Genomic DNA, 22,173 nt, shown 5'->3' on the forward strand with positions numbered 1-22,173 from the left:
CAATGTGTAGAAACAGTTTGACATTTTGGGACACAGGCTAAGAGTTATTTGCTTTCTTTTTTGATACTATTTTGTCTGTGAAATATGAAGCTACTGCCAGTTAGCTTAGCTTAGCAAAGACTGCAAACATGGGGAAACAGCTGGTCTGGCTCTGTCTAAAGGTAACAAAACTAATCTTTCAGCACCTCTGAAGCTGTGTTGTCACCATGGGGTTGACGGACATAGTGATTGTGCTAAGCTAAGCTAATTGTCTGATTGTGGTAGGACATTTTCAAAAAAATTAATTCAGAAACTGTAAATATATATGGATGTTTTTCCATCTGAATATTCAACTTTGACTTCCTTCTATTTAAAAAAAAAAGATTGTCACCGGACAAAAGTCCATGTTGTTGAAACTCCACAAAGCCCTGCCAGACACTTTCCCCAGAAATGACTCAACATGACTCTAACCTGAGTAGTAGTTGTGTGCATGCTTGTTTTTGTGTAATATGCTGATTTATCAGGTCCAGAACAAGATTTAGAAGGAACTCAAAATGTCCCGAACAAGAGAAAAGAAAACAAAGGTGTCACATTAGAAAACATCTGAAGCAGTTTTGCTGTAATGTTGCAGTGAACAGTTCATTCAACTGTTTACACCCTCATTGATTTTCTACTGTTTATCTTCTTCTTCAGAGCAGAGACAAAGTTTAGCCAAACTCAACAGTTTCTCAACTGCTGATGGGAAATAATGAGAACGATAATGTGTGTCTGTGTTCATACATGCGTGCAGAAACACAGGGTGCAGTACAGTGACGGTCTCCATTGACTGCGGATCAGGATCAGTCAAGAGGATGAGTAGGACTCTGCTGTGGCTGGTGGCTTCTGTGGCCTTGGCCTCCTTGACTTCTCTGGCTGATGGAGCTCCATTGTAAGTCGACCTGCCTTTCCTTTAAACACTGCCCCAGCGTTTGAATTCATTCACCCAAAACAGAGCTAAAATATGCAGTTTGTTCATCTGTTCATTTTCCTGATATTCACATTGGTTGAACTGTAATGGGAGCAAGAACGATACACAGTGACTGCAGAATATAATTATTACTCCGTATATTCCTCTCTCACCGCTGCTCTGCAGGAAGGTGATGTCTGCTCCCAACTTGTTGCGTGTAGATACAGCAGAAAATATCTTTGTGGAGTGTCAAGACTGCACTGGAGCAGACATCAATGTTGAAATCAGCGTGATGAACCATCCGACCAAAAACCAAAGGCTGGCAACTACATCTGTGACACTTAGTGCGGCAAATGACTTCCAGCAGCTTGGACAAATAACGGTAATTTAAATACCGTCACTGTATATGTCATTATGTTATTATATTGGCTTAATTTTCTAACATGGCCACACATAATCTATAAATGAATCCAGAAATGCACATGATGTCGACCACCCTACCCCTGCTACCGATGCACTACTGGTGTCTCTTCATACTGGTTTCAGATCCCAGCTGGAAACTTCAGGAAGGATGCCAGCATGAAGCAGTTTGTGTACCTGCAAGCTCAGTTTCCTCACCAACTGCTGGAGAAAGTGGTCTTAGTGTCCTTTCAGTCCGGGTACATCTTCATACAGACTGATAAGACCCTCTACACCCCCAACAGCAAAGGTGAGTTCAAATCAGTGCTCAAAACACACCTGCTTCTGTGAGAATATCTTTAAGTGTCATTGTTGAAGTGTCGTTCAAATTGAATGGTTGTATTAAATTACAGTGAAGTGAAAGAAGCCTTATTTTCAAAACGTTTTTAAGCTGTCACATGACCCAAAATAGATACACCGTTCAGCAAAATGAACCTCTTTCTCTCTCGGTCAGTTCATTACAGGATGTTTGCAGTGACGCCTCGTATGAAGCCAGTAGAGAGGGATGATGCAACCCAAACTGATGCTGATATTTCCATCGAGATTGTGGTATTGTGATTTATCGATGATAAGCACAGAATTGAAAGTGATATCATATAATAAGCCCTATCTGGGAGTACAAATAAATGTATATCTCCCTCTAGTGGTGGCTTTGCGCATTAAAGACAGCCTTTTTCCTTCAGTTGGAGACTGAAATAGCTGAAAAAAGTGTCAATATCATGCCGTCTATGGTCGATATAGACGTTGACGAGGATGGCGGATTGTAGACAAAAGACATACTTAAAATATTTCATGGATTTACTGAATTCATTTGAAACTTACCACGGCTCTCTGTTAATAGTTATTGAAAATTGTTCATTTTTAGACCCCTGAAGGCACCATTTTACCAGTTGATTCAGTCAATTTGAGATCAGGGATCCACTCTGGAGCTTTCCAACTTGCTGAAATTGTCAGGTTAGTAGTTTGTATTATTTTAATTACATTTTCCATTTTTATACATTTTGTTGTTAAGTGGTGTATTTACACTCTGGATACATATGGATAGCAGGTAAATTCATCTCAAAACATTAAAACGTCAAATCATTTAGGATTATGCAAAGTAGCCTATATTTTAACATGTTTATGTTGCGTTTTTTACAAATAATTTCCATGTTGCTAATTTAGTGTTTGGACAGCAACTAAATAGAAGTATGTAAGTCATACAGTGTATAAAGTGTGGAGACACACTGAATACTGAGACTTTTCATTTGAGCCAATTATGCCCAGCCGATGAATTAACGAACACTAGTTCAGCACAACTGGCTAGGAAAAGAGACATGAACTGGAGCAACGAGTTGTGTTGTGTAATGTAACTCAGTCTGCTAATGTTATAAGAGCCTGGCTGTGATAGTAATACATCTTCAACGTGTTGTTGGGAAGATTTTCACAGCTCATCTTCACTAAAGCAAGATCTAGATACTTCTGACCCAACCTGTATCTGTAGTATATAATTGAAAAATATGAATTTGACAAACCAACATTTTGGTCGATAAAATGTATTACATGACATAATTAAATGAGACAGCAGGCAAACAGCTAAGATAAACTAGACCTGCTAAAAGGTCAACTGGCAGAGTAGCAGCAGCTGCCATCTTTGCTTTTGAGTAGAACATCTGGTGTTACTCTGGAAATCAGGGTGTAGTAAATTTGAATGTAATAAAGCAAGAGTTTGACATTTTGGGAAATAGCTCATGTGCTTTTAGGCAGAGGGTTACTGAGATGGGAAGATTGTTACCACTGTTAGACACGAGAGTGGTGATGATCTTATTTAATAACTCTCCAATGAAATGTTAAACTCTTCCTTTAAACTCAAGATCAATTTTTCTTTAAAGATCTAAATATTGATTGTTGATGGATAGAAATACATTTAATCCCTATAAACTAAAACTAATCAGCCTAAAAAAGCATAAATAAAAGTAATACACCCTTTCTATCTCGTGCACAGGCAACCTGAAACTTGCAGGTCTGTTGTATAGCCCTACATCTCAATTTGTGTAGGATGTAAATATGTATATATAACTTCACGCAATCTGAAGTCTGTTCCTGTGTTACTTTCAGTCTCTAAATTATCAATTTAATTGTGTGTGCGTGTGTAGTCCAGGACTGTGGAAGGTGGTGACAAAGTTCAACAGCAACCCACAGCAGAGCTATTCTACAGAGTTCGAGGTCAAAGAATACGGCGAGTCCTTCATTACCTGCACAAATCTACAACATTCACACATTTTCTTGACCTGATTGGACACAAAATAAAATGTTTTCCATTTTGCAGTGCTGCCCAGTTTTGAGGTTAAACTGGCACCTATGAGTTCCTTCTTCTACGTGGACAGTGAAGAGCTCACCGTCGACATCAAAGCTGTGTATGTGAAGGTTTTTGTTTTGTGGCTTGAGATATCAGGTTTGATTGGTAGATTGATTGTCCAGAGTGTTGGCTGTTGTCCAGAGGTTGTGTTTTGGGGCTTTAGCTTCTTTTTTTTTTTGTCTGATTTGTGTTTGTTTGTTTTAGATTTCTCTGTTTTGCTTCATTGTGGGCTTTAACATGTCCCTGTCTTGTGAGTTCAGGGGTCTGTTTGGTCAAAAGGTGGATGGGACCGCCTATGTGGTATTTGGGGTTATGCAACACGGTCAAAAGAAAAGCTTCCCAAGTTCTCTTCAGAAAGTACAGGTGAGCACATTCTTACACTTTAGCTGTATTTTATTTATGTTTTGCAAGACTCTAAAACATGAAAAATGTCTATAATTTTCTTTCATTCATACATCTTCAGTTATTTTCGCGAAATTGTTACATTTCTATTTATATGTACAATTGCTACATCTTCATATATTATTTATTTAGGATGTTCAGACATAAACTGGCTTTTCACTGACTTTACCACTGTAGCTACTGTATTTGAATATGCATTTTTAAATGATGTCACATTAGGTTGAGAGAGGTAATGGAGTGGTCACACTGAAGAAAGAGCACATCACAATGACTTTCCCAAACATTGCTGAACTGGTGGGGACTTCCATATTTGTGGCCGTCAGTGTGATGACAGAGAGCGGTAAGAAAGAGAGACTGTGTGTGTGTGTGTGTGTGTGTGTGTGTGTGTGTGTGTGTGTGTGTGTGTGTGTGTGTGTGTGTGTGTGTGTGTGTGTGTGTGTGTGTGTGTGTGTGTGTGTGTGTGTGTGTGCGTGCGTGCGTGTGTGTGTGCCTTTTCAGTGTGTTTGATCAAAGTAACCAACTACCACCAGTATTAGAGTCTGAAAATCTCCAAACAATGAGAGAATAGAAAATAAAGATATCAAGATAACATTTTTGTATCCGTTAATCAAGATGAAAATCAGGAGATGTCAAATAAATAAAATCGAATACTCTTGTAATCAGTTTTTGTGTGAATGTGTTTGGTTTCTGTGGTATCTGTATCAACACACAGGTAGTGAAATGGTGGAGGCAGAGTTGAGAAGCATCCAGATTGTCCAATCACCTTACACCATCCACTTCAAGAAAACACCCAAATATTTCAAACCAGGAATGCCCTTCAATGTTGCGGTAAAGTACTTATTTACATTTACATGAATTGACAGCACATGTATGGCTTATGGCTTGGCACTTCGGGGCAACATGCACATTGTTTTTCTCTGACAGAGATGGTGATTTAATAATAATAATAATAATAATACATTTTATTTGTATAGCGCTTTAGAAGGCACTCAAATACACTTAACATGGTAGAAACAGAAACAGTAAAAGCAATTATAATAAGAACAAAAATGAGGGAGATGGGGGAGAATCGGGAGAGTGACCGGTCAGTTAGTGGGGGATTTACAGATACAGGGTTGGACATGGTGGTGCTGGAAGTGGCCAATTGGTTATAGATGGTATCAATTTTTGCTTTGTAGAATGACAGGAAGGAGTAGCATTGCTCTGCTGTGGCGGAGTGGGAGGGATTGTAGGTTTGAGGAGTTTGTTTATTGTGGAGAAGAGGACCTTGGGGTTGGCGGAACCAGAGTGGATGATGCCAGAGTAGTAGGTGGAGCGAGCAGAGTTGAGAGCCAGTTTGTATTGCTGTATGTGTTCCTTGTAAGCTCGGGTGTGAGGCCGGTTTTGTTGGAGGCCGGTTTTGTTGGAGAGTCGCTCTCGTCTGCGTTTCCGGGATTTCGTGAAGCGGAGTTCAGTGGTGAACCAGGGAGCAGTTCTGGTTCCATTTTATCAAATGGCTATATTTCTACTGAAATAAAAAACATTACGGACAACATTACAACACTGAAATACAGTCACTCTGAGAAAACACAGATGGCAGTATATCTTATTGTGCAAGTCGCATGCTGCGTCATGCTCTCTTCATAACTGTTATTGATTAGATCATTGTTTTGTCGTGGACTTTCATTATGATGTTAAAGCAGATTTTGACAAACAGAAAAAAGTCTATCAACCCATTGGGTCACCATGACCTAGAACTACAAACTAATCTAATAACATGAGTTTAACCTTTAAAATGATGTGTTTCAATGAGACATTTAGTCGATTTCTGATGTTCAGCTGTTTGTGTTTCTGATGGCAGGTTGAAGTTGTAAATCCTGACAGCAGTCCGGCTCGAGGCTTGAGTGTGGTGGTGAATCCAGGCCAAATGCAGGGCGTGACCGCAGCCAATGGCATCGCAAAGCTTTCCATCAATACAGCGGCAAGGAACCCAAGCTTTACAATCACTGTAAGTCTCTGAAATCTTTTACCACTTTTGAATTTCCGCTTTGAGTTGGCAAACTTGAAGAGGTGAAATCAAGCTGAGCAGCTCCCTGTTATTGTTCATCTGTTTGCACATTTACTGTACAGTATGTGAATGGTGAACTTCCTGTTGTCAGTGTAATGTCTGCTTGTCATTCTATTTAGCAGCCATGATAAGTTGAGATAGGAAAGACTTGGGACTCTTCAAGTATTCTTTATTGAACTGTGTGTATATGCTTCCCTGTGTGTGTGTGTGTGTGTGTGTGTGTGTGTGTGCGTGTGTGTGTGTGTGTGTGTGTGTGTGTGTGTGTGTGTGTGTGTCTTTATTTGCAGGCAATGACCAACGATCCTGCTATTAGCCCTGAAAGACAAGCATCAGCCTCCATGGTAGCTTTCCCATATACAACACCGAGCAATAACTATATCAACATAGGTGAGGGACATCCTGACATAACATCAGATGGTACAAAAAAAAAGGAGATAGCAGTGGAAAGTGTGCACCATGCACTACATCTTTTTGGGTGTTTTATCACATGTCACATTTGCAGGTGCGGATACCGCGGAGCTGAAATTAGGAGACAACCTGAAAATCGACCTCATGCTCAACCGGCAGGAAAGCCATGACACTGACATCACATACCTGGTGAGAGATGTGTTACACCTGTTCATGTGTGCATATATATTACTGTTTTGGTTGCGTCCCTCTTCGTGTGTAAAATATATATATATATACTCATGGCTGATAAGTGCTGATGTTCAAATCTGCGTGCCTAGATCTTGAGCAAAGGTCAGCTGGTGAACAATGGCCGTTACAGGACAAGAGGTCAAGTTGTGATTTCCCTGATAGTTCCTGTTACCAAAGAAATGCTGCCATCGTTCCGCATCATAGCCTACTACCATACCAACGGCAATGAAGTGGTATCAGACTCTGTTTGGGTGGATGTCAAGGACTCCTGCATGGGCTCGGTGAGACACGCAACACCGATGCAGAAGAGTTTAAGTGGGCAAAGAAAACACCCACACACAAGCTGAGGAAGTTATTTGTAAATTTCTCAGACATATTTTTTTAATGTATGAAACTGCTTAAGCAAATACAGAACTGCATGTCTCATTCACTGAGCTCCCCTTCACATTCAGCTGAGGCTTGAATCGTTAACAGCCACACCTTCCTATGAGCCCCGCAAGATGTTAGCTCTGAAGGTCACAGGAGATCCAGAAGCCACAGTGGGACTGTTGGCAGTTGACGAAGGCGTCTACGTCCAAAACAACAAGCACCTTCTCACCCAGAAAAAGGCAATTTCTTTATGTCATATTTATCTCTTAAAATATTTGAAAGGGGTTTCATTTTTTTTTTTAAAAGCGATGTATAAACGACAATTACACACATGTTAAATTTCACGTTTGTTTGCTTTTGGGTTCAGATAATATCCGGTGTGAATTTGTCCTGCAGCTAATTTACCTTGCATGAGTTCATGTGTACATATCAGATCCGTCATGTGAGTTTATAGATGTGTTTGTTTAACTTGCATACTGTAACCATACGTCGTGTGTGTGTGGGTGTGTGTGTGTGGGTGTGTGTGTGTGACTTCCGACCTGCTCAGGTGTGGGACATTGTAGAGAAGTACGACACAGGCTGCACACCAGGTGGAGGGAGAGACGGTATGCGTGTGTTTTACGATGCTGGGCTGATGTTTCAGTCCAACACGGGTTCTGAGACACCCTACAGAACAGGTGACACTACTTTACTCTCTCCTTCCCTGAACATTGGATCAATGAAATATCTCTGATTAGGAGAAGTGGGCACTGTAATGTCAGGAGAGGTCACTAGAGCAGGCTGGGGTGGGGTGGTGCAAGGGGAAAACAAAACAAACAAACAAAAAGCATCCAAGCGGAGATAATAGTTCACACATAGACCTTTACTCATCGCTCGTGTTTTTTAGGAGTCAGCATCTAGTGGACAGTAAAAACAGCATCTTAAATCAAATTGCAATATATTTCTTGCTAACCTTTTTCAGTATTTTGACATGTACGGTATTTCAGAGACACTGTTTCGTTGCTGTCTAGTTTTTTAATTCTTCAGGGCTGTAAGCAACACAAACAAAGAGCCACACATGGCACATGAAGCCAAAACTATCTGCCAAATACTACCTGACGTAAGTGAGATAATATGATTTTGGTTGGACAGACGCTTTGAGGCATTTCCATTTGAACTATTGTGACTGCCGCATTAGGTGATCATGGTCCCGCCCTTATTTTAGGGGTCTTAGAATATTGCCTTTACCATTTTATTATAATAAAGCATTTATACTTTTTAACATTTCAACAAATGGATGTGCAATTGTAGATCAAATTTTCTCACGGCCTCACCCTGTCCACGTTGCCAACCAGATTAATGACCTCACTTTGATTTAAAGAGTTTCACATCAATTATACCAAGCACAAATCAGGTTTACTTCCCACCTTTTAAAGTTAAAAACGTGTCTGTTTTTCCAGAATTGAAATGTCCGGACCCCAGTAGGAGGAAACGAGCCACTACTATCATGGACGTCACAACCAGCTTAAGTAAGAACCACGGCTCTAAACTACGGTACCCAATAAACACACCATCAGACATCTTCAGTCACTCAGCTCTCACGATGTTTGTCGTTGGACAGCTTGTCCCATTGACTTTCACTGTTCTTGGTAGACAGATAAAAGTGAGGTGAAACTGTTTTTACTTCATACTTTCTTCTCATCGATCTAATCTATGCTCCTACTTTTTCATACTGAAGGGAGAAGGAGCTGTCTTTTCTTGTCACTTTTCCCCCTCCCTGTCCCATTCAATTTTGGTAACATTTGTATTGACACTTTAGGTGAGGTGGATGACAACAGTTACATGGACAGCAATGAAATAATTTCTCGCATGCAATTCCCTGAGAGTTGGCTGTGGTTAAACATCAAACTGCCCGCTTGTCCTCGACAAACACCGAACTGGTGAGTCAACTGAAATATGCACAGACAAAATATACTGATAACTTCACACTGACACCACTGGAATTTAAAGCTACCCTTCACCTCTCAAAGTGTTAACCGTTTCCTATGTTTCAGTGACACCACATCATCGACGATAAATCGGTTTTTGCAAGACTCTATCACAACCTGGCAGTTCACTGCCATTAGTCTGTCACAAACTCACGGTGAGGATTCAGTGACTAAAACCTGTAAACCTCTCCCATCCTTTACACCGCTCTCTCTCTCTCTCCCTTTTTTCTCATTCATCTGTATTTATCCCTCTCATCTTAAAGGAATCTGTGTTGGCGAACCCTTAGAGGTAATTGCCCGGAAGAAATTCTTCATTGATCTTAAGCTGCCGTACTCTGCTGTTCGTGGAGAGCAGCTGGAAGTTAAGGCAATCCTCCACAACTACAACCCCGATTTTGCCACCGTAAGTCTGTGTTCCTCTGCTCTGGTGTTTCGTGCCAGAGCCAATGAGATCAAGATATTATTTCTCTTAGCGATTTCAAACAAAAGTGCAAAAACAACAGTAAATATTGGACTGACATACGAGTGGCACTCAAAGAAATAGAACGAATGAACTCGTCTTTGATGAATGGTGGTTGGTCCCCAGAACTGGGACAGTGTGCTTTTCCATTCTCAAGTTCAAATTGATCCCAAAGGAAACAATATAAAGCATTACATTTCTTCAAATTAGGGATGCATCATTGGTTGGTGACCTAAAATAAAACAGATTACTATGATCTCTATTATCCGCTCAATTGGGGTCTTCATCTTTGACAGTGACACAAACTTCATTCTCTTTCTCCATCGTCCTGTTTTCAAGGTGCGTGTGGATCTGATTGAGGAGGAGGATGTGTGCAGTGCAGCCTCTAAACGTGGAAAGTATCGTCAGGAGGTCGTAATTGGGGCCCAAACTACACGCTCTGTGCCATTCGTTGTTATTCCCATGAAAACAGGACAATACCGCATTGAGGTCAAAGCAGCTGTTAAAGATTCATCGCTCCAAGATGGAATCATCAAGATGCTGCGGGTGGTGGTAAGGCAAACATCGATCTTCCGTGTTAAAGTCAGCATAGGGAAACACACATCAGTTGCTTAACCTTGATGCATATGTGTACTGTATCAGCCTTTTCAAAATGAGAAGATTTTAACAGGCAAGCCATGTATTTTGTTACACACTAGCAGACTACTAAAATATCGTTGTGAGTTGTAATGTTTGTCCTAACTGTTGTTTTTCCAGCCTGAAGGTGTACTGGTTAAATCTTCTCAGATTATATATCTAGACCCCTCTAATCAAGGTGTAGGTGAGTTTACCCATACATAGCTATATTATATCGTCATTTGGTAATATTGTGTTTTTATCACTTGCGAATTGATCCCACTGTTTGTCCCTTCAGATGGTAAACAAGAAGTAACTCTCAACAGTGGAATTCCTAACAAAGATTTGGTTCGAGACACACCTACTAGCATACTTATCTCTGTGACAGGTGAGATGTTATGTCATATTTGGGCGCGTTATGATAGTGCTCGTAAAATGAACTGTTATAAATTGGCATTGTTCTAATGACTACCTCACTGGTTATGGGGGACCTTTGCATGTTTCTTTGTGTTGATTTGTAATGTTTAGTTATTTTCTGTTTGTGTATGTGACTGCAGGGAGAGAACAGGTTTATGCTCAGGTGGAGAACCCCGTTAGAGGAAACTCTATGGGTGGTCTGATCTACCAACCCTCAGGCCCTGGAGAAGCGAACATGATCCACATGACTCTACCTGTCATTGCAGCAACTTATTTGGACAAAACCAACCAGTGGGAAAGTGTGGGCTTAGAGAAACGTAACGAAGCCCTCCAACACATCAAGACTGGTATTGACACAGATACCAAGAATCTTATTGATGCCCCTCTGTGTAGGATTTTTAAGTTTCTGATGTTGCAGAAGTGGTATGAAAAATAAAAACAGTATGGCAGACAGCAATGCATGTTACCACTGCCCCAAGCAGAGACACAAAGTATTAGTGGTCTGAATGCAATGCATAGACTATATAAGTTGAACTACAAACAAAAACGTATGCCAGCAGAATCATTTAAAACAGTGATTCTCAACTGGTGGGTCGCGACCCAGTTTTGGACCCGTTTTCAGTGGGTCGCGGGCCTTTGCCTGGAAATAAAACAAAAAAAAATCCTGTGCTTTTATTTTGATGGGGATTTTTTATGCAGTGGAGTGCCATCTATTCACACTCCTTAACATGTGTGGGACGGGGACTGACGGGAACAATTTTTCTGCACAAGAGAGCTCCCTACTACTACGACTGCAGAGGACAGTTTCAGCTCGGGTTCAAACTGCACCATATCTTTTCATTAAATACATTTGAGAAGTTGAAAATGTTCCTTGATTTGGGTCGCGGCTTATCAATAAGGGGTGATGGTGGGTCCCACAGCCAGACCAGTTGAGAACCACTGCTTTAAAAGATGCAATTATAACAGGAGAAAAATGTAACGGGGCTCCTCAGACTGGTTGTGTGTCCTTGTTTGTGTCCAGGCTACCAGAACGAGCTTGCTTATCGTAAAGATGATGGGTCTTTTGCTATGTGGCCCACCCACCAAAGCAGCACCTGGTGAGGCTTTCAAATATCCAAGAACCCGTACAAATGTTTCCACTTCCTCCTTTAACCTAAATTCTGACTATGTGGCGATGGTGTATTTCCTGTGCAAATGAAGGAAACTAAACGTCTCCTCTCCTCTCTCAGGCTGACAGCCTATGTTGCCAAGGTGTTTGCCATGGCCAACAGTCTGGTGGCAGTGCAAAGCAAAGACATCTGTGACGCTATTAAGTATCTGATTGTCAACACGCAGCAACCTGACGGCTTTTTTAGAGAAGTTGGAAAGCTGTTCCTCGTAGAGATGATTGTGCGTGAACTGATTTCATTGTCGTCAATAACAAAATAACAAGATGGAAACAATTTGATGTCACTGGCTAAAGCCTCATATAAATCAATATGTTTGCGTCCGTACGTGTGTAGGGTGATGTTTGCGGCGCAGATTCAGATGCCTCCATGACGGCCTTCTGTGTCATTGCCATGCAGGAGTCACGAACACTGTGTGCTGCCACTGTTAATGTGAGTACCTCATCTCCATACGATGTTTTTTCTTTTCCCTCCACTGCTTTTATTTCAGAATTTTTTGATTCTACAGTAGTGATGGACAAACAACGCTTTCTGATGATGAAGCAACTCGTCATTTGCAAAGTCTTAGTTGCTGTCGTGACTCCTAATAGAGCTTTCCGTTCTTGCACATGCAGTTTACAGTAAGGACAGGGCAAGTTTACTATTCAAAATTCTTGGGCTCTTCATTTCACACAGAGGTTGACAAATTCAGTTTGCATTTCTAGCCACTGGCAGATTTGGTCAACAGTAAATGAATACCAAATTAAGCTAACATTAGCTCTGTGAGTTGGTTGAAGAGGGTATTGTAGTGCAATGTAGAGCTCGTTAGTCCTTGCATTATAAGTATGGTCAGGAAAAATGTCCAATCAGACTTGTTTCATTCTAATATACATACATACGTGTATGTATACATGTTTATATAAATTCTAATAACTTGGCTGCTTCGCTATATTTGTAACGTAAAGCTGTCTTCGGTAATGTTTGCTTGCATTGCTGGAGTTCCTCAACAACGATAAACGGCTGCACAAAACACCTTCAGTCGGGAAATACTACGTGTTATTTATTTCTTAGGCAATGAGAGTAATGTTTCTGGAGCTAGTGTTACAAAAAACAGTTTGAATACTGCTTCAGTAGGTGGAACGACCTGTTGAGTCTAGTTTCAGTTGCGAAACCAAAATAGCAATTGCTGGAAGGGGTTTATCGAATGGTCAATTGTGCTAAAATTACTCTTTCGAAGCATGTGACACATTCAAAATGGCGACATTTGCTGCCAACCCTTGGTTTGGCATTTCCATGGAGCATGAAATCCACACTCAAATAGTAACTGTAACTGTGGGCGCCTCAGACACAGGAGAGCGAGGTGGGACATTCCGGACTCGGCTAATGTCCCAGGATCAAATGTTACAACATTCCTGAACAGAATGGGATATTTTAAATGGATGGATGACTGTCATCCAACTGTTTTCCCCTCACTCTCCTTTCTCCTTCCTTTTCTTTCCCGTCCAGAGTCTACAAGGCAGTATAGACAAAGCAGTGGTCTCTCTGGAAAGCCGTCTGCCCAGCCTCACCAACCCATATGCTGTGGCCATGACGTCATATGCCCTGGCAAATGAAGACAAACTGAACCAGGAGATCCTCTTCAAGTTTGTTTCCCCAGGTGTCGTCACACAGCATGATTCTTAAACTGAGTTTCAGAAACAGATTCTATGTTGTTGTGTTTGGATATTACACGTGTACTATTCATTTCTACAATAGGTTTATCAGAGCCCGACCAACACAATGATAAATTGGGCAATATTATTGGGTAACTTTTGCTTTGTGCAAAACTATGATATGAGATATGTTTTTAAGTGATTTAGAAACTGTTTCCCATTTACATATTGTTCAGCTATATAGTGTCCTGCTCATTACATATTTTTGGAACAATTTTTGAACGACACATTTGTCTGTGTAAAAACCAAATATCAGATTTTTAAATTTTACGCAATATCAATAATCTGTATTTTTCTTAATAATCTGTTCTCAGTTGGGCTCTTATGTAGAAAGATAGAAAGATTAGTTGCTTTTTCTTTTTTTTTAATTGAGGACATTTTACTTTCTTCTTTTTAATTTTATTTCTATAACATGAAATATGTTAAGACGAGTGATTGGGGAATTATCAGTGTTCAAGGTATTGTAATAACAAGCTATTTGTGTGCATCTTCCTCAGACTTCTCTCACTGGCCGACACCTAGGGGACATGTTTACACTCTGGAGGCCACAGCTTATGCTCTTCTTGCTCTGGTCAAGGCCAAGGTGAGCACGTCCCACTTGTTTGGGTTTTACCAGGATGTCATGCTACAAAAAACATACAACTCAGTCATCCTCCATGTTGCCTCACTAAAAGGGTGGAGGGTTTGGAAACAAAAGTCAATGAAATGTGTGTCTCATTAATGCCAATGCCTTGAAATATTGGTTTCAAGTAGCTGCTGTTTGGTTGTGCCATAATAGGAAAAACTGATTTAGAAGCTCTATAGTAGACTTGGAAACTTTAGAAACTGGGAGGTTACAATCTAAAATACAACTGTACCAGAATCGGCACATCTCTCTGTTTTTAAATTAATAATTTTTTTTAATCAATATGCAACCACAGACCACAGGAAATGTCAACCATTTACTTTCCTTATGTTAATAAAGGCCTTTGAAGAAGCCAGGCCTGTTGTGAGATGGTTCAACAAGCAGCAGAAGGTGGGCGGAGGCTATGGATCGACCCAGGTAACACTGAGCTCTCTCTGCATCTTGATACCTCCATCCTACTTTATTGTTTATTTTTGTCTTGTTTTCTCACTCTTTTTCTCTCTAGGCTACCATAATAGTGTACCAGGCAATAGCAGAGTACTGGGCCAATGCTAAAAAAACAGAGTATGATCTGAATGTGAAGATCATGTTGTCGGGCAGGTCAAGGCCTTACATGTACAAGTTCAACAGGGACAACCACTACCTCACCAGAACAGCTCGAGTGAGAAGACACACAAACAAACTCTCTGTGACTCATTAATATCACCACCCCTGTTGTTTCCTGTAGGTTTATTCTGCTGATCTTTGACCGTGTGTCTGTGTTTGTGTGCATATTTAAATTCACACAGAGCAATGACATGAACCAGAATGTGACAGTGACTGCCACCGGCTCAGGAGACGCAACGTTGACAGTGAGCACAATATGTTTTCACATTCTGAGTTTTATCATCTGTTGATTGTTGATTTGTCGTTTTTGAATCTCAGACGAGACCAAATACATTTTTAACCTTGTGTGGACTTTGTTTTTAAGACACATTTTGCACATGCACTTTTATCGATGTGACAGATGGTGTCGCTGTATTACACTCTGCCAAAAGAAAAGGAGAGTGACTGTGAGAAGTTTAACATGTCTGTGCAGCTCCTCCCAGGTAATGTGGTGCGCTCCCTCTCCTTCTGTTTATCTGTTGTCACTATCAGTTTCTTTCTGCCAAGTTCCTTAACCTTATGAGAAACGAATAAACAAAATACTCAATTACTTTTGCTCCTGCAGAGAGCATGGATGAGGATGAGAAGATATACAAGCTGAGAATACAGGTTTTGTGAGTACAATAAAGATGTCTCACTGACCAGTGTTACAGTAACATGACTATATAAAGATCATTTTCTAACATAATTAACATTCTTTCTCTCCATCTCCTTTATGCCATCATTTGTCTATTCTTTGTGTAGGTATAAGGACAAGGACAGCAATGCATCCATGTCAATCTTGGATATTGGCTTGCTAACTGGCTTCACTGTTAACACAAATGACTTGGACCTAGTAAGAACTGACAGATACATGTATACCCACCTACAGTTCAGTCAAGTTGTGTTTATTAGGAGAAACAAGTAGTTTTATAAGGTTTAGAAAGTTGTCTGACTGTGTGTGTGTGTGTGTGTGTGTGTGTGTGTGTGTTTGTTTGTGTGTGTGTGTGTGTGTAGTTGTCCAAAGGACATGCTCGCACTATTGCGAAATATGAGATGCACACAGTCCTGTCAGAAAGAGGCTCACTCATCATCTACCTGGACAAGGTAAGACATCCCTGTTTCCTGCCTTTACAGTTTTTCTCTCTGCCTTGTTCTTTGTGTGTTATCGCCACCTTACCTTTGTCCACAGGTTTCTCACACACGACCCGAGGAGATCACCTTTAGGGTCCATCAGAAGCTGAAAGTGGGCGTCCTTCAACCGGCTCCTGTGTCTGTTTACGAATACTATGACCGTGAGTCTCAAAGTCACTTCGAAACACATGATGCTTCCATGTACTTTACTGTCAATAGACGTCAGAGTAGACAACACTGTGGATGAGCAGTCGATATTATATTTTCAAAGTATTTAATGTGAATGTTCTGATGTACTGCAGCTACCACAAACTCCTTTTCAAATATCTTTCTTCACCAGAAACACGTTGTGTGAAATTCTACCATCCAGAGAGGAAAGCTGGAAAGTTAATGCGTCTCTGTATAAATGATGAATGCACATGTGCTGAAGGTAAACAGGATGATGTCAAACTACTCTCTCTCTGTCTCAAACACACACACACACACACACACACACACTCATACAGCATGTTGAATGTTAGGCGGTGCGCATTGGCTCCCATGTTGAGCCCGGTGGGTGCGACTGGACTGAGCTGCATTCTCAATCATTCGACTTGGGTTTTTCATCGGATGATGCTAAAATTACAAAATTGTTTTATTTGCTGATATAGACGAAAGATAGCTGACAGAATCAAGAGAGAAAACATTTTTGACGAAAAATTGATTCAAATTGAATGACTTTTCGTCGACGAAAACATTTTGAGTTGTCGAAAACTATGAAGGATGAAAATGCCAAAAACAAATAAGCATTTTTATCTGAAGACTAAGAAAAATGCTGCATTCACATGCAATCAGGCAGACAGTAGACAACAAACCAGATATTATTTTAGTGGATGAGAGCAGGACAGTAAAATCAGGTAAGACCGGCAGAGAATACCGTCAACGGTAACGGCATTTGCGACAGAATTTACAATCGGATGTTGTGTAGCTCCCTCATGGAAGGACAAAGTTGTTTCCAATAGAAAATTAAGAGAAAGCTGCATTTCATAGTTACATGCATTACAAGGATAATTACATAAAATACTAGGCATGAAATACTTTTGTTAAATATATTTTATTCCATCACCACAGCAGCATATTCCGTATGACTGTTGGTTTGTGTGTCTAGTGCCGTCCTGAAGGCGTCCGTCTGCTTCTACGGTCTGCCTCATTCTATGTGAATGCTGAATAAGACTAAATATAAAATAGCTTCCAAAATGAACACTGGTTTACAGTAAATCACCAGATTGTAACATAATGATCAACGTTTTGCCAAGACAACAAGCACCTGTAGGATCAGAGCATCAGTCTAGCTAAATAATTACTTAAATTGTGATTTAGGTACAGCTTCACTCACCCATCAACTCTCCCTCTCACGTCCACGTTTATTCATTTTATAGGGTCATCAGTCGTGTTTTTACTTTGTGCATTTCCAGAGAACTGCAGTATGCAGAAGAAGAACAAAGTCAGCAATGATCAGCGCATGGCTACGGTCTGTGAGGCTGAATTGAACAAAAAAATGGATTTTGGTAAGTGAGCGTGACTGCGTTTATAAAGCACTTTCATACAAAAAAATGTTTGTTGGTGTGAGTAAGAGACTAGTATCAGTAACTCCGCTAACAATCTGCAACTTGTCTGTCCTAAGTGTACAAAGTGGGACTGGAAGAGTTTAGAGACGCTTTGTCCACTGATATTTACAAAGTGCGGGTACTGCAAGTCATCAAAGAAGGTGGGTATTTATAATTTTGGGACATGTGCATATTTGCTTTCTGTCAGAGAGTTGGATGAAAAGACTGGTACCACTCACATGTTTGTAGCAGCTGGCCAAATTAGCTTGCATCGTCAGGTAACAAGCAGACACTCCAGGAAGTTACTGGTTGGTATAGCCAAGAAATATTACAGTACAGTCTGGCTGTATCTAGCGGTAAGGTTGCAGATTGCAACTGTTAGAAAAATTCACTCGAGACTGGTGTAAAAATCATGAATCATTGGACATTTATTCTTTGCTAAGAAGGAGACAGGGTTGATTCACATACAGAATGTACATCAAGACCGCTCGAAGATCTGTCTCCGAGTCTCTGGTATTTATACTCAGTAAACAACATGCAGTGGGCTGGCACAAGGTAACACACACACATTTCGCGTTTCACACAGGCGTCTACGTATCTGGACACTTTTCTAGTACAAAGGTCACTTTCTATCGCAAATGAGCCCTGCGTAAGTATTGACGCTTTCTACATGTTTGTTATCATTCTTATTCAGGACAAACAGCTGAAGTGTTCTTTCGGCAATCAACTGCTTCTTAATAGACTAAACATTTGCTGAAGACCTAGTGTCAGTGAAAGTTCGCACTAGGACACAGGCCTTAAACACTACAGAGGAGATGAGCTTCTGTTAAATGTACAATATTCTTTAATCATTTAAACGCATACTAATTCGTCATTTCGATTTTTACCAACCGAAACTTTTCCCGTGTGTCAAGCGTGCAGGAGAAATACCGTGGCCGGCCTGAATGGCTCCATCTGGAGTGTTTGGTTTGTCCGTTCTGGGCTACTGTAGAAACATGGCAGTGCAACATAGTGGACGCAATGAAGAGGGCCTGCTCTCTATGTCGATATACTGTAAACGGTTCATTCGGAGGTAACAACAACACGATTCTTAGTTTCAGGTGATTATACTTTGAAGACAATATTCGAATTATTGCCAATAGATCGCTTTAACGGCTTCACACTGGCCCTTTTAATTAAAAAGGTAAATGGTCATTTTAACAATTCATTTTTTTGTATTGATTAAACAGAGTATATTAGGGGTGCTAGTAGGTGGCTTTTGTTAGATTTGTACAGAGCCAGGCTAACTGTTTCCAGTTTTTATGCTAAGCTAAGTTAGCCTGCTGTCGTCTGCACATTTGCTGTACAGTCATGAGAGTGGTATCAACAGAGGTATCAATCTAACTCTCTTCAAGAAATCCAATCAGCGCATGTCCAACTATTTCGTGAATATGTGACAATACATCACTAATGTGTTGTACTGCACCTTTAGCTCTGTGTTTAATAATCCTTACCTTTTCTATGTTCTCTTATATTTTGATTACAGGAAGCAAGGATGTGCGTCCTCTGAATGAACTGCGCACATTGCTCGGTTATCCGCACTGCAGGGAGCCGTTGGATCTGAGAACAGGCAAAAACTACCTTATCATGGGCACATCCAAAGATATTCACAGGGATGACCAAGACCAATCGTAAGCTTGTTCTTTGTGTGGTGTGTGTATTTAAACGTTTTTATTGCTTTCTATTACTAAATCAAGTTAGCCTTTCTTGTTTATGTGTTTCTGTTGCTATCGACAGAGTAAATTAACATGAAGAAGGAGGGAGGAGGCTTCTTCATGTTATGTTCCAGCGTATTGCAGATAGCTGTTCAGATTAAGAACCAATGCATTTTTCCCTTTGCTCTGCTCAGGTATCAGTATATGCTCGGAGAGAGAACCTGGATTGAGTATTGGCCCACAGATGCAGAGTGTCAAACTGACAAACACAGACCTACCTGTTTGGGCATGGAGAATATGGTCCAGCAGTACCGAGTCTTTGGATGTTGGGAATAAACTGAACTTAATACAATGTTCTTTTCAGATTGTTTTTATTTTGGATTTTCATCCTTAATATGTCAAACTTTCCCTGGTATGGGATATAAGGGCCTACAATATTGCACTGTATTGATTAAAAGTGAATGGTCTCAATAATTCTGTGTCTTCTTTACAGATGAAAGTGATTACTGTTATGTTGGTTATGGTAAATGCATGGTAAAAAAAACTTAAAGTAGAAGTTTAATAAAGTTTGATTTTGTTGAGCGAGCTTAGTGGGGTGATACATAGAAAGTTAAACAATACAGAATGAAAAGAACAGCTCATATAGATCAATTATTGACAACTGCAGCAGTAATAAACTGTCATTTTCACATACAATGGATATGACTATATTAATCACTGAACAGATGTATTTCTACTGAGACACAAGAAATATCCAACTGTTCAATTTCCCAAGAAGAAAACCTTCCCTTTCGTCTTCTGGTGCATAATTACATTATCTATTTGCATTTGCTGATCTAGTCACAGCCCTATTTGCTGTTTTTTAATTATGTGGTGATGGTTTTCTAGTGACCAAAAATGTTTGTTTTGAATACAACATTGTGGAAAATACACTTATCTGCTTTAATATATAAAGTTAGATTGATACTCGTCTCACATACTAAGTACCGTACTTCCCGGACTATAGAGAGCACCGGTATATAGGCCGCACCAGCTGATTTTAAAAGAAAAAAGAATGTGTACATAGATAAGCCGCACTGGTCTATAAGCCGCAGGTGTCCCTGTTAAACAGCAAGATGCTTTGAACAGTACTAAAGTTATCTTCTATGAACATCATAACATGTCGCTAGCTTCTAAGCTAATTTTAACATTACGGACAATGGGGAAATGCTAACCGCGATTAGCATTAGCGAATATATAATATATCTTTGTACATCTTTTCATGTATACATACTTGCATTACAGACTAAGGTCTCTTCAAAGGTCTCCTCTTCTCTGAGGCCTTCCTCATTACTCCCTCTGGTCCTTTTATCAGGACATTCTGGTCCTCTGAGATTATGTCCCTGCTCCTTTTTGTGGAGGAGTTACAGAAGGATGTTGAGGGAGTCGACTTCAGAGTTGTCCTCTATGAGAATCTTCTGACAACTTCAGGACTCAGACAAATAGCTCCATCTTGCTGGATGCCCTCACTGCTACAAATAAAAAAATCTAGTCACCAGATGCGACTGTTTCCAGATGGGTTTGTCAGTCTTGCTTCATACAGGGCTGAAATCCTAATCGGAGTCGCCGTCATCTTCTCTTTCCGGAGGATCCGAGGCCAGAAGTTGATGGAATGGGCTCTTTGGAACAACTCTCCTCGTCGTCCTCCTCCCTGCTCCTCTTTCGGGCTGGAAGTTGAGGGAGTCGGCTCTTCAGGACTGTCTTCTTCCTCGATGCCTCCTTGATGCTGAGGAAGGTCCTGATGTTGAGGAGGGTGATGATGATGAAGAGGGTGCTGACGCTGAGGAGGTTCCTGCTGGGGTCCTCTGAACGGTCGTGGGAAGAAGTTGTGCACCAACCGGATGAAGTCTGGAGGAGGATGTCCATCCCATCCCGGCCAAAGCTCTGGTGGTGGAACGTCTACCAGGCCAGGACGTCTGAAGACTTCACCGTTGTCTTCAAACTCAAACTCCTCCTCTTCTTCATCCAACCAATGACGATCTTCGTCTTCTTCCTCAGACCGCAGGCTCCCGTAACCAGAATCCTCTCCGTTGGTCCAGTCAGAAGACTCATGGCCACTCCAGTCATCACTATAATCTGTCCCTTCAGCCTCATCATCGTCGTCCTTGGTTCTTTCCAGCAAAGTGCTGTTGCACATAGCTACACATATACTAGTGAAGCATGGCATACAACATCTTGGCTGGATCACTGTATATGTACAGCTGATGCTCATGACTGTCTCGAGGATGTTGCAATCTTGTATGAGCTGGCTACAACAGATCACATGTCTCTATGATATTAAATGTTGGGAGTCTACCTGAGTTGACCAGTTATGATAACCATGAACAAGTTTTAAAGTAGATGGGTCGAAGATGATTTCTTGCATTACAAATCACTAACTGATAACAGACTCCGTAATATTGTGATATTCAATATCCTGTTAAATGTTCTGCACTTCAATTTTAAAATAAAAGTCCCATCTTCTGCCACCCTGACATTGGAGAACATTCAAATTGCTGGACAGAAGATTTAAAATGATCTCAATTGCTTTAAACTATAGGTCTTTGTAAAATTTGGTTTATTTGAAAGATTTCAATGGTAAAAAATTGATAGTGTTCTTAGTCTGTTCAAATAATACATATTATTTGAATGAACTGAAAATATATTCAAACTCAATAGCTTTTATTGAATGAAATGATATGATGTCTTGAATTGATAAAAAAATATTTTAAAAGGAAATAATGGAATTGGACACTAAAATATGATTGTCATTGACCCCTCCCCACACATGAATGTTTAAAATTGTATCATTATGTCGTGTGAGAAATGTGTATTCAGTGAAACTTTATATTTGATGCATGTTTAATGTATTTCCAGTTTGAGAATAATTGAAAAGCTTCAGCGTGTCGATTTGGGGCATGAACACCAACCCAGCTGTTCGTAAATACAACTTTATTGTGAAGGTTATGACCGGAAGCTCTCTCTCCGGCGCATGCA

General features: G+C 40.4%; 1 protein-coding gene across 1 annotated transcript; it reads left to right on the forward strand.

Annotated features, from left to right (window-relative positions):
• Positions 1-830: 830 nt before the first annotated feature.
• On the forward strand, positions 831-19,593 carry LOC306776456 (complement C3-like; the record flags this gene model as incomplete). Its single annotated transcript, XM_079267158.1, has 42 exons — positions 831-907; positions 1,112-1,307; positions 1,472-1,634; positions 1,839-1,933; positions 2,250-2,338; positions 3,520-3,602; positions 3,693-3,780; positions 3,983-4,085; positions 4,344-4,464; positions 4,837-4,952; positions 5,965-6,111; positions 6,459-6,558; positions 6,674-6,768; positions 6,900-7,091; positions 7,263-7,418; positions 7,727-7,856; positions 8,619-8,687; positions 8,978-9,098; positions 9,213-9,301; positions 9,410-9,549; positions 9,946-10,158; positions 10,363-10,426; positions 10,520-10,609; positions 10,779-10,985; positions 11,660-11,735; positions 11,868-12,027; positions 12,141-12,236; positions 13,290-13,440; positions 13,993-14,078; positions 14,460-14,537; positions 14,626-14,781; positions 14,909-14,971; positions 15,127-15,208; positions 15,331-15,379; positions 15,510-15,600; positions 15,762-15,851; positions 15,937-16,039; positions 16,219-16,308; positions 17,333-17,425; positions 17,542-17,625; positions 18,990-19,134; positions 19,353-19,593. 42 exons carry the CDS (start codon positions 831-833, stop codon positions 19,492-19,494), a joined length of 4,779 nt encoding a protein of 1,592 aa, XP_079123284.1. The 3' UTR covers positions 19,495-19,593.
• Positions 19,594-22,173: the final 2,580 nt, after the last annotated feature.

The sequence above is a fragment of the Melanostigma gelatinosum genome, assembly GCF_949748355.1.
Source record: "Melanostigma gelatinosum genome assembly, chromosome: 4".
NCBI classification, from domain to species: Eukaryota; Metazoa; Chordata; class Actinopteri; order Perciformes; family Zoarcidae; genus Melanostigma; species Melanostigma gelatinosum.